This window comes from Acartia tonsa, chromosome 7 (genome assembly GCF_053477335.1).
Source record: "Acartia tonsa isolate MP-2025a chromosome 7, ASM5347733v1, whole genome shotgun sequence".
Lineage (NCBI taxonomy): Eukaryota > Metazoa > Arthropoda > Copepoda > Calanoida > Acartiidae > Acartia > Acartia tonsa.
Window position 1 is genome coordinate 24,130,315 of NC_137266.1, and position 13,446 is coordinate 24,143,760.

General features: G+C 34.1%; 1 protein-coding gene across 1 annotated transcript; it reads right to left on the reverse strand.

Moving 5' to 3' along the window:
• Nucleotides 1-8,236: 8,236 nt before the first annotated feature.
• LOC145324464 (uncharacterized) lies at nt 8,237-13,442 on the reverse strand. Its single transcript, XM_080167051.1, has 6 exons — nt 13,395-13,442; nt 12,527-12,565; nt 10,367-10,649; nt 9,673-9,706; nt 8,840-8,923; nt 8,237-8,511 (listed from the first exon to the last, which is right to left on the reverse strand). The coding sequence occupies exons 1-6, from the start codon at nt 13,440-13,442 to the stop codon at nt 8,499-8,501; spliced, it is 501 nt and encodes a 166-aa protein (XP_080023177.1). The 3' UTR covers nt 8,237-8,498.
• Between the last annotated feature and the right edge of the window lie 4 nt (nt 13,443-13,446).

Consider the following 13,446-nt stretch of genomic DNA (forward strand, 5'->3'; position numbering starts at 1 on the left):
GTAAAGTGGGGATTACCCCCCCCCCCCCCCCCAAGCAAATTTTACCCACGGGGTAAAAATTTTGGGGGGGAATAAAAAAATTTCCCCCCCCCCTAAAAAAAAAAGCTTTGACGCCCCTCGGCTCAGCCAACTCTAGCGAAAAGTTAATTACATGTTAGACCCTTGCCTCTTGTAAGAACTGATATATTAGTGTCTGCCTTTTTGGGGGGTTAAAAGGCGCCCTTAAAATGATTATCACTAGATCTCTATTTCTTAATGGAAGTATTTACATTTACATAATGTCATTGTCTATAGCACTTTTTTCTCACTTTTTGTATGCGTGTTTAAATATAACTGTTCTAGAAAACATAGCAAGAAATTGTATTCAATTGATTGGATAATCAATTTTTAGGGTGTCCTAAAATCTGTTTTGTTATAAAGTATTGATACTAAACTGAAAAAAAATCTCATTAATTTTAATCACTTAATATTACGCTTAAAATTTATCAAATCTATGCCAATCCATATTTCAATCAATCTATCTATCGATTAATCAATCTATCAACATATATTTCTATTATTAACATCTGACATATATGAAAAATCCAACTGAACTGTTTGAATTAATTGACAAATCTATTTATGCTGTCTCACATATATGCTTGCAATAGCGTTCAAGCAATGATGATGAAAAATATGACAATTATGTCCGAAGAAAAGCAACAACAAGCAGACAATTAGTTAGTCTTATAAAAGTAAAATGTCTTTAAAGCAATTTATTAGTGTCTTTTTACAGATTACTTAAACATTACTTTAAATGAGTTTAGCAGAGATATTTAGTAAATTAGAAGTAACAATAAAACACCATGTAAACTCTACATTAAAAGAAATATAAAGAAAACAATGATAATTTTGTTAAGAAGTAGCGCAGCAATTTCATTGAAATACAGAAGCATAAAAACAAGATTGTCGTGGAATTAAATTTCAAGAAAATAGATTGAAAAACAAGGATACTGATAATAACATCAAAAAGTAGTGCTGTTCTTAGATATATAAAAGTAATCATCAAAACAGATATAGAAAGAAAAAAAGTGAGTATAACAGACAGACTGACATTTTTAATTATAAAGTAGCTCTGCTTCTCGGAGATATTTTATACAGTAAATAGATTAAATAGATTTTACTTTACAAACTTTTAAAATTAAAAATACTTGAGAAAGTATAGAGAAGTTGCGACACCAAAATAATCCAACATTTTATTTTTAAACACAAAATAAAGTTATATGTGTACAGAAGCAAAACATAAAAGGAAATTGAGAATTAAAATATAGAAAAAGTACAATCATTTTTATCAACAGGGCAGACAATGATTTTGGTAAAAAGAAATATAAATTTTATTAAAAGATAAAAGCTTGTGGAAGGGGGTATAGGGGGTGTCTACACCCTCCTTAAAATTAAAATTGGGATAGTCTGCGTTCCTCTTTTTTAACCCTTGTGAAAAACTCCCCCCCCTGGGAAAATGTCTGAATCAGCAAGGATAAGTGAGTCCATTTGAAGCCCATTTATTATCAATGAGGGCGAGCCTGTCTGTGAGTTTTTTGCTGTTCTGATGACACTAATTATAGCATCATATGTGATATCCTAAAATACTAGGGGCTAAGAACGTCCCAAACTTTTTTTTAAAGTGGGGTAGAAATCTACAGCACTCTCAAAATTCGTTTGAGGGGGAAAACTCCCACCCGCCTTGGACATCCTTGTTAATTGCTCTGCATTCAAAGGGTAACAGCTAAAAATGAAATAACTAAAAACCATCTCGGGACCTATGTTAAGCTTCCCTAAAGAAAAGAAAACTCAATCAGACTTGTATTTTTTAATATCATTTTTTTTACAAATAAGAATGACAACATACATAAAAGCGAAAAACTGAAACGGTAGGACAAACGGACATTAACACTTGTATAGTGTCAGAACTGAATAATCAGAATTTAAAAGTATAAGAGTAAATTTGTAAATAAATTTATTGAAAAACTGCTTGATACAGGATAATGTTTATGGACATACTTACATTTTTAGGACTTAATTATAGAGTTACTTTGCTTATAATATTGTACTTTGTTGAACCAGGAATTAATATACCAAAAATCAGATCAAACGGAAAATTAGATCACATAAAAATTTGTTGTTAAAAAAGTAGAAAAATCAACATGTTCAAAATGGACGTACAGACATTCTGGTAATGATTATAGAGTTGCTACGCTTGCTAAATCGTACCTAACTACTACATGAATCACCATGCAAAGTTTGAAATAGATAGGACAATTCTAACATGCCTAAATTAACGAAAAAAGCTATCTATCTAGGACAGACGGACCGACCCTAATTATAGAAAAGCTTTGCTTTTAAAAATGCTACTTTATATTAGGAAAATAACTGTTAAAGGATGAACAATAAGCAATCATAATAGCTACAGTATTATGTTGATATAATGTCAGCACAAAATTAATAAATGGGTTACAATAAACAAAACAGTCCTCAAAGTTTTATAATAACTTTTTCTTATTAGTTTGTTTAACATCTTAGGAAACAATGATTTGTTGGTTCATTAAGTTGAGTGTCGACACGTTTCAACCAAGAATTGGTAATTTTGTGTACATATCATAGGAGATGTATTGTATAGAAATCTTTCAGCCATTGCATATTTATCTCTGATAATATAAAAACTGAATAGTTCACTTCAAACTTGTAAATCAGTGCTTTATAACTGTATCTTTCCAACTTACTACTCACTTGAAAGTACTTTTACAACTAAGTAGTACTAGTGTATTACTAAATAAATCAGAAATATATATTTTGACCTTATTTAGTACGCATTAATGGAATTTTTACACCTTTCCCTTTTTCTACGGAAGAAAATGAAAAACTTTCCTATCCCCTTTTTAATTTAGCCCGCATCCGCTTATAAAACCCCCTTCTCATAATTATAAGGAGATGATTAATATCCATAAGTAGCGCAGCAATAACAAAGCATTAGAAATATCAACTTCATTTACAATTATAATCATTTACTTAAAAGTAGCTAGTTAAACGATTTTCAGGAAAGTTTAGATGGGTCAAAGGCAGGTTTTAGGCTATTTCATGTAAATTAATACATTACAGAATAATAAAACATACCGGGAAACAGACTAATCTCGCGTATTGAATACCAGCTTTTTAAAATTTTAGACACCTATCTTACATATTAGTAGAGCAAATTTCATGTTGAATAGGTACTCCTTAAAACTACCATATTACAGAAAATAACTTTCAGACAGGCCCATATCTATAGAGTAGCTTCGCTACTATTAATCCGAAACCCCGCCCCTATAAATTTTCCCCAAAAATGCCATAACGCGCCGCGCTTCCATTGTGTTACTATGTTATACATATGTTTATCAAATACAACTAAAAAAAACTTATAACATCAAATATTACTCTGGTCGAGCTAAAATATAAAAAAATACTTTTAAAATATTATTAAATGTTATACGAATGAAAAAAAATGGGAATGTAGTCAAAGCCTTTCATGTTTTTTATTTTTTATACAATGATCATATATTCATAAACCAACTTCTAATCTAAAGATCTTTGGAGTAAAGGAAAATAACTTTAGCTACATTGTATGACGTATCCCATTCAATTGTTGCTTGCTTCTATTCTTCATACTTCAGGGCAAATCCCCTACCCACCCAAATCCGCTATGTATGTACAGTAGTAGCGCAGCAACAATTCATTTAAGATTTGTCTGTACGTCACTAAAAAATTAATAAATCATAAAACATATTTTTATGTACAGTAAATATTTCAACTTCATATAACATAAAATAATAAAAATTGATATTGCTATGCTTCTATGGATCATCTTGATCTTGTATCACTAGGGAAATGTTTGGTTTTTATTTTTGTACTATGTAGATATGTACCACACCCCTCCTCAACCAAACTTTATATTAAAAAAATGTCCCAAACATTCGGACAATTGGGCATTCAAATAGGACCTAGTGGTAGTTAGAATCAGTTGAGAACAAAATCCTAACCGTTCCTTCTTGCCAGATATGGCCATTTTAAGATTTTAGTCAAATTACACTAAATAACCTGATACAAACTTCGCATTCTTTGAATATTTTAGTGTAATTGTAGTGGGACAGCCCCAAAATAGAGAAGCTTTGCTCCTCTGACCAAACTGACTGCCTGAAGTTCCTAACAGGAAGTGCCTTATTGTGTTAACACAAGTGGGGATTCGAACCCATTCCCAAAACTATCAAATGTGGATTAGCGGTATATTACAGCAAGAGGACAGTAATTTGTCTATAAGGCTCAGGCAATGGATACCCCTCTGGATACCCTCTGCTAATCCTGGCTGTTGTTGGTGATCAGCAGGGTCAGCTTCTTGTTGGACTTGTATCTGGGGTTCCCCACAGCCAGGCCTCTACGCTGGAAGTTTGGCCTGGTCTTGACCACCATCTCTGTCCTGGGAGTTAGTTTGATTTGTCTTGACCTTCCCCAGGCTTGGCATTGCTGGGGCCACTGGCTTAATGGGAGTGGAGCAATCACGGCTACTCTCTCAACTAATCTATACAATCAGCTTTTGTCCATCAAACAGCAACTGTGTCCCCTAACTCCATCAGAAAGAACCCTCCCAGGTTCAGGGTATGGTTCAAGATGCACACCAGCATCTTGCATCCTAAGCCTAGGTATGCGGCCAATCACCTGCAGCTATCCTTCCATGGCAGCTGTGATGATCTGGGATTGGCAGGGGAGCATCTCATCTTAGCTCTACCCTGTTCTTGACTAAACCTGAGAGTGTTATTTCTGAGGGAGTTAGGGGACACAGTTACTGTTTAATGGAGCTGATGGTATGGATCAGTTGGGAGAGTAGCCATGGTCGCCCCCAATCCCATCAAGCCAGTGGCCCAAGCCCTGCCAAGCCTGGGAAAGGCCCAGAGCCCCTCCCACCACCAGCGACTGAAGGCAAGATTCGCTCTAGCCGCACAATCAACTGTCTGGCCAAGGCAGCTCTCATGAGGCCACTGTCAGTCACAGCCATTGTCCCCATTTGTTAAGAGCTGACCGATGACCAGGATATTGGTAGCATTGAGTTGCTGGCCATTCTAATCAGGGTAGAGGCCCCCGGAAGGGGAAACTGGAAAACTGGACAGGGGCTATTATTAGTTGTACAACCCCATGGTGTTTAAGGTGCCTCAAGGAGGCAACTAGATAGGGTTGGGTTTAAACATCAAAGTGCCTCCCAGGACAGAGATAGTGGTCAAGACCAGACTTTACTTCCAGCGCAGGGGCCTGACTCTTGGGAAACCCAGGTACAAGTCCAACAAGAAGCTGACCCTGCTGATAACCAACAACAGCCAGGATCAGCAGAGGGTATCCAGAGGGGTATCCATTGCCTGAGCCTTATAGACAAATTACTGTCATCATGCTGTAATATACAGCTATTCCATGTTGGATAGTTTCGGGAATGGGTTCGAATCCCCACTTGTGTTAACACAATAAGGCACTTCCTGTTAGGAACTTCAGGCAGTCAGTTTGGTCAGAGGAGCAAAGCTACTATATTTTGGGGCTGTCCCATTACAATTACACTAAAATATTTAGAGAAGAGTGAAGTTTGTATCTGGTTATTTAGTGTAATTTGACTAAAATCTTAAAATGGCCATATCTGGCAAGAAGGAACGGCTAGGATTTTGTTCTCAACTGATTCTAACTACCACTAGGTCCTATTTGAACGCCCAATTGTCCGAATGTTTGGGACATTTTTTTAATATAAAGTTTGGTTGAGGAGGGGTGTGGTACATATTAGATTTGTACTTAAAAGAATAGTACAAACAAGGATGACAACATCCATAAAAGCGAAGCACTGAAACGGTAGAGCAAACGGACATTTACACTTGTATAGTGTCAGAACTGAATAATCAGAATATAAAAGTATCGAAAGAGTCGAAGCAAAATTGTAAGTAAATTTGTTGAAAAACTGCTTGATACAGGATAATGTTTATGGACATACTTACATTTTTCGGACTTGATTATAGAGTTGCTTCGCTTATACTATTGTTCTTTGTTGTCCCAGGAATTAATAGACCAAAAATCAGATCAAACGGATAATTAGATCACATAAAAATTTGTTGTTAAAAAAGTAGAAAAATCAACATGTCTAAAATGGACGTACGGACATTCTGGTAATGATTATAGAGTTTCTACGCTTTCTAAATCGTACCTAACTACTACAGGAATCATCATGCAAAGTTTGAAATCGATAGGACAATTCTAACATGCCTAAATTAACGAATAAAAGCTATCTATCTCGGACGGATGTACGGACGGACGTACGGACCGACCCTAATTATAGAAAAGCTTCGCTTTTAAAAAGATCCAGGAAAAATATTTCACTTCTAAAATTTTAAACCAAGATTATCAGAAAACTCAAACACCTTTAACAAGCTATTTAAATTAGATGAAATTAGTGGCTTCATTACTAGCATCTAGTATTTTTGCCCAAAGAGAGGAGAAACTAAGTAAAGATGAACCACAAATTTTTTGTAGCGATAAAAATTTGGAGGGTAAATTTTTCTTTATTGGGGGGCTGGTAGTGGATCAATCAATGTCGACTCAGCAGTTACCAAAATATTAAGCTTCAGAAAGACGGATATACAGACAGACATCGTACCTCTTTGATTTATAGATAACAATATACAAAAACATGTTTCTATCTTTCCTTAAAACTGATCAAGAAACACATTTTTACTAACTAATTAAAGCTCCACTCTTATTTCATTGCTCTCCAAAAAATCCTCTCTTAACTCTTAATTTCCTCCCAACATGTTAGAAAGTACGCTTAAAATGCGTAATAATATTAATATGTTACTAAGTGGTCCTACCAGCTTTCCTTTTTTTTATTTTGAAACTAGCGGCTTCGCCCCTAGCCTCTAGGGGCTTTGCCCCAAGAGGTGATCATAAGTTTTTTTTTGCGAAATTCGTGAAAGGAGCAAGGAAATCTTCAGCAAAAAAAAGAACCAAGGAAATCTTCAGCAAAAAAAATGGTAGGGATTTTTTGGTTTTTGGGGTGTCCCAACCCCCAAGAAAATAGCCTAAAACCACCACAGGCATTTCGTAAAATGCTGTGCTCTCATTGGTGGAAAGTTGGCTCACCCCGATTTGGCGCACCATTGAAATGATTTAAAAATCCAGCTCTGTTAAACAAAACTAACTTATTTGGTCATCTGGTAATTTTAATTAATTTGGGAAAGAAAATGAGGGTTACCTTGCCATTTTATAAAATACAATCTTGAAATTGCATATAAATAAACCACGATTATTTATTGAACATTTACCCCGTTACTCAGTTTGTCCGTTTAGTGGTCTTAAAATGTCAAAACTTAGGTTACCATTCCTGCTAAGTAAAGCGCATGACATAAAACGATAGAGTGACGGAATTCCTTGGTCCAGGAACACTAAGATCAACCACAAGTAACCACATACCTTCATAGTATATTAGACTTCAGATCTTAGCTAAGCCTTTTTTTTTATTTTCCCTAAATAATTATGTTGTTTTATCTTTACTACTGATGAACATAATCGTTTTTGTTGATAATACAAATTTTTGTTTTCAAACTAGAAGTATGATTGATACTCATTTAACATGTCAAGAACAAATCAATGATTCTTAGTTTGTATTCTGAAAAGTATACTCACAAAGAGCAAGTAACATATAAATTCTAATATGTATTAAAGGTTTCGTGAATTTTAACTGATAAATTCTGACCTATTTAGATCTTCTTTAAATAACCAAATATATATAAACCAACTAAAGTTTTAGTCAACTAGAATTACTAAGCTACAATTTACAAAATCCGTTTCTCTAATTGGTATCTATGGTGCTAGCAGTTACGCCCCTAGAAAATTCTAGGGTTCCCTAGGAGGGGGGGGGGGCGGGAGGGGGGGGGTGAAGGACAATCATCCCCCACACTTTCAATTGTAGTTTTTTTTATATATTTTTTGGGGGATGGTTACTTTGTTCTAAGTACAATTTCTCTTGAAAGTGTGCTTGTACCCTCCAAAAAATAATGAAAAATCTACCCACGACCTAGGAGAACCTGTAGAAGAGAAATAGATTCAGCGGTTAGAGAGATCCTTCGACACAGGCAGACACACACACACAAACAGACACATAACCTGTTACTTTTATATAAGGATTAAAAAGATTTTAACATGCTTTAAAATATTTTATATATATTTTAAATAAAAACTAAAATAAAATTTATTATAATACAATATAAATACATAAAAGGATCTAGCTTCGACTTTGTATAAAGTTTAGACCTTAAAGGTCTATTATTTGTTTACACTTTTATTGCACGGCTTTGGCTTTTAAAATGTGGTAGATTGGTTGGTATTGGTTTGATTTCGGGGGGTAGGGAAGGCCAATCCTTAAGAGGACAAGACCAGCTGTCCCGGGTGACACATCTATCCAAAAGTTACAAGCAGTACCTAAAATTAGCAAATATTAAGTAGATAAAAATTTTAAAAATTTATTTTTTATAAAGCTTCCTTAAACTTCCTTGGTTTAATAAACTAATATTAAAGAAGTTTCAAAGCTAAAAGTTTAGCAATACAAAAAAACGGGGATAACTTCAATGTGGATAACCAGCTGCCTAAAAAAAAGTGTGGCTATAGTACAATAATTATCAATACTCATTTGCATGTAGATCAAAAAGGACATAAAGAATTTGTTTAAATATTTTTAGGCTCCTATGGACATTAGGATGAATAGATTTAAATCCAGATTTATCGTGTTTTAATTTAATAAAATGCTTACTTGTCGATCTCTTTGTTTTTCAATTTGTACATAACATCATACCAGGGTTTTGAACATCTATCAAAACAGGTTTGTTGACAGTTTCTAAACAAAATATATATACATCTAGTGCGCAGTTAACATTTGAGTATCTCCACATCCTTGTGCCGACTCTAAATTGGGTCATTGAAAATCAACCAATTGTGTCGCTAATATTAACACAGCCAAGTAGCAGAAATGAATTTGGTAGCAGACGAGAAAGGTCATTGAAAAAGGGAGGGGTATAGTCCCTTTCGTGGAAACGCACCTTAAGGTAATTTTCTCCTATTTCTAGCCACTGCCTAACCCTGTGGGGCAATCACCTAACCAAATATAACCTAACCTAATCTAAAATAACCTATAAAAAGCCATTTTAAAAATACAACTAATCGCCTCTTAAGGGGCGTTGCCACGAAAGGGACTATTCCCAAAGGGAGGGAGGTAGTTATCTGTATATACATCTATACTACAGATCTGTTCAATTAACGGTAATTTATTACTTGAATTTATTATCACTTAAGAACTTTGAAGGCTGTTAGTTGTCAAACGCTGATTGTATATGTATTACATGCATAACGTTAAGAGCAACGTTATCGATTATAGTAATATTTGACCATAAACAGAACAACACCAAATATAAATATTATCATCAGGGTTTTTGAATTAGGAAAATAATTATAAACGACTTCTCCTCAAGTTCTATTTTTTAGTTTATACAAATTTAAAATAATTTTTGTAAAATATTTATCTTTACTCTATAACAAACTATACACCAAACCCTTCCACCTTTTTTTCAATTTATTTAAAAAAATTACCTCATTTCTGAGAGGGTAAAACAGGTTCTCAGATCTGAAAAAAAATAGGTATATAAATACAATGGAGAAAAATTATAAATAAGAAGCGGAACATAGAACTTTTATAAATATAATACCTAAGGAATATTCTACTGCGATGCAAAACTTTAACGTTCTACTCCTGTTTTAAAGTCCAATAAAATAAAGAGAAAAAATGACGCCTTCTTTATAAAATTACTAGCGGCTACGCCCCTAGAGGCCACTAGTGGCATTTAAATGTTTTTAATTTATTTTAAATATCTAATTTGAGAAATAATTTGTCTAAGCTAGCGAGACTACGGTAGCGACACTATGCGGCGAAAATATTTTAAAAATTTTCGATTTTATTGTGATTTCTCTTAGAGGGTGGTGGTACCCTCCCCCAAAATAGTTAAAAACCTTCCCGGGACATATGAGAATCTACCCTGTTAAGGAGAACCCAATCGGTTCAGCGGTTAGCGGGATCCTTCGGTAAAGACACACAGACACACAGATACACACACAGACAAACAAACATCCTGTTACTTTAGTATAAGGATAAAACTGAGTATACAGTACGGTGCAGCACTGAAAGTAACCCATGGATGAAATATTGTAGGCATTCTGGAAATTAATATATCTGATAACCAAAGCAATTCCTTTTTTACTTTATCTTTTTCATGAGTGTAAAGATTACCTTTTGGTGTGTAGCTTGGTGTTGGTGTGGGGCTGGGTGTTTGTGTGTAGCTTGGTGTTTGTTTGCAACTTGGTGTTTGTGTGGGGCTTGGTGTTGGTGTGGGGCTTGGTGTTGGTGTGGGGCTTGGTGTTGATGTGGGGCTTGGTGTTGGTGTGGGGCTGGGTGTTGGTGTGTAGCTTGGTTTTTCAGTATAATATTTATCTTCATCTAATTGAGAACCAAGAGTGTCGCTGGAGCCACTTACTAAAGAGTCATTGTCCTCTAGATCAGGCGCAATGGAACTCTAAAAAGTAACATATGTTAGTAGCTAATTCGGCGGCAGATTGCTGTTTCGCCGCCTATTTTACAGTTCCTCATTGTACCTCATTAAAACAACTAATATGCCAATAAGGGGACAATGCACGAACGAGAGCAAGTGATTCTAAGCACCTTCCAGCAGTGATTCTAAATACTTTTTTTTTGAAAATATACTAGGGTTATGTTTGATAAAGTTTTACCAACTAAAAAAGGTTTCACCATGGTTTTTTATGAATAAAACTTTAAAATGTTAAGGATTTTTTGATGTAATATCATTGAATGTTTTGTTGAGTTCAAAGGTCCAAATAAAAATAACACACCATAATCAAATGCTTTAAATTACAAAATTTAACTAATAAAACTATTTACAATATTACAAGTTACCATCTCCATCTCAGCCGTTTAGCCGTTTTTTGGCTATTTTTAGGGCAAATCTGCCATAAATTATGTAGGAATCAACTTTTTGAAACATATTTTTGCTTTAAATCATGTGAAATGATAAAAAAAAAACATTTTTAGATTTCTAGTACCAGCAACTAGCGGCTAGAACTGTTTGAAAACGTTTTGGAGCAGCATAGAGTATTATGTGGAGATAGGTTTCGTGATGATTCCCTTGAAAATAGTTTTAAAATGGCTAAACTGCTGAGCCGTTAGCCGTTACTTTTCCAACTTTTTGTTCAATTTAGGGAAAATAGACCTACCAAGAATTACTCGTGCAAAATTCCAGATCAAAATTCGAATTCTAAGTGACATTTGCTCACTGATTAGGAGATGGTTGCATTAAACCCCCCCCCCCCCCCCCCTTAACATTTTTCATAGTTTGGTGTCACAGCAATTTGAACTCAACAATATATTTGATGATATATAGCCAAAAAATGCCTAACATTTTAAATTTTTTTTCATATAAAACCATGATGACACTTATTTTTTTAAAATTGATATAACAATATCAAACCAAACCATAGTATATTCACAATTATTTAGAATCACTGATAGAAGGTGCTTAGAATTACTTGCTCTCGTTCGTGCATATCATCTTTTGTTTTGGTGGAGTTCTGTTGTGTTTAGATAGTGTCAAATCCCCCATTTAAAGTAGAACAAAATTAATTAGACCTCATAATAAGTTTTTTTAATGTAAAAGTTTATTTCTTCTTGTTGACTGGTAGACCTGCTTTACTTTATAAAAAATAAAAATCTTATAATATGGTTGCATTGTCTGAAGTTTAGAAAAGTTACTGATCCATATAAGTTGTTCTTTTTAGGGTAGATTTGTAAATGTGGTGTTAAGCTATCTTTTGCCTTCCCTATGCTTATTTTAGAGACTAGTGGCAAAGCAACTAGTAACAAACAACTCATTACAAAAACATAAAAGTAAATAAATAAATGGCACATGAGATAAATGTAACTCTACTGCAACAGGGTATTATAGACTCTGTGGACTTTCAATTGGGCCTTCAAATATAAGACAATAGCATGGGAAAAATAGAACTGCCAAGTAGATACAAAAGAGCAGAAAGCAAATTGCTAGCAGACTAAAAAGGTCCCCAACACTTGGGTATTGTAGTTGTCTGAGTTATACATCTATACTTTATACATTTTTTACTGAACAAGAGATTAAATAAAAGGGAGTGGTAGCTTTCGTAGAATTACATAAAGGTGTGTTTTAAGACTTTAAAATTGGAGTAGAACTCTAAAAATTGACATAACAGTTGCTTTAAACGGGTATAAAGTGCATTTGCGAAGAAAAAAAAATGTGGTCGAACCGCCGCTCCCGCCGAAAACCGCCGAGTTGGTGGGTGTTTTTAATATTAAAATCCAAAAAATCACAAATATCCAGAGCAAATAAAAGGTCAATGAAAATACCTCATGATGACAGGTATGTTGTTTCTGTGACACTTTCTGCTTAAAAAATGGTTACAGATAAAAAAAACAATTTTCCTATGTATACTTAAAGATTTCACATTAATGTGCAGGTGTAAATAGCATATAAATGGCGGCTTAACCGTTTAGCCATTTTTTGGCTATTTTCATAGCAAATCAGTCACGAAACCTATCTCTTCTTGCTGGTAATAGAAATTTAAAAAATAGTTTTTTGGATCATTTCACAGGATTTAAAGCAAAAATATGTTTTAAAAAGTTGATTCCTGCGTAATTTATGATAGATTTGCCCTAAAAATAGCCAAAAAAAACGGCTAAACGGCTAAGCTGTTAGCCGTTACTTTTTCAACTTTTTGTTCAATTTAGGAAAAACAGACATACCAAGGATTACTCATACCAAGTTTAGTAATAAAATTTGGATTCTAAGTGCCATTTAATCATTGATTAAGAGATGGTTGCATTAACCCCCACCCCCTTATATGACCCTTTGCAGTTCTCGCACAGATAAACAATAAAGTGACAATACATGAAACTACCATTAAATTATTAATTTAAAGTATATTTGTAGCCATTCCTTGCTGCCAGTATTGATCAACTTTTCCTCAAAAGCAGAATTTGTGGTTGGGGGTATAAAATCTTCAAATTTGTCCTAGACTTTTTATGATTACTAACAGATGACAAACATGGATAAACCTATTTTCATCCCACTTGTCCTAAAAACAATTATGATGCAACTTTCTATCATTTATAAAAAAAATCCATAAAAGTGTCATTTAGGATAGAAAAGCTTAAATAAATATATAATAAAAATGCATCCCATAACAATCTGATATTAAAAATAAATGTTTATAACCCAAGCTGTTACTGAATAACAGTGAAAATAAAGTTTGAAGAAGTTCATTTTC

Bases quoted from the DNA above. Each gene is read 5' to 3' on its own strand.
- LOC145324464 (XM_080167051.1), bottom strand. From the start codon at position 13,442: ATGAACTTCTTCAAACTTTATTTTCACTGTTATTCAGTAACAGCTTGG. The intron at 12,566-13,394 runs GTTATAAACATT...CCATTTTTTAAG, and splicing joins GTTATTCAGTAACAGCTTGG to CAGAAAGTGTCACAGAAACA. The intron at 9,707-10,366 runs GTAATCTTTACA...ATTTTTTTTCAG, and splicing joins ACCAAGCTACACACCAAAAG to ATCTGAGAACCTGTTTTACC.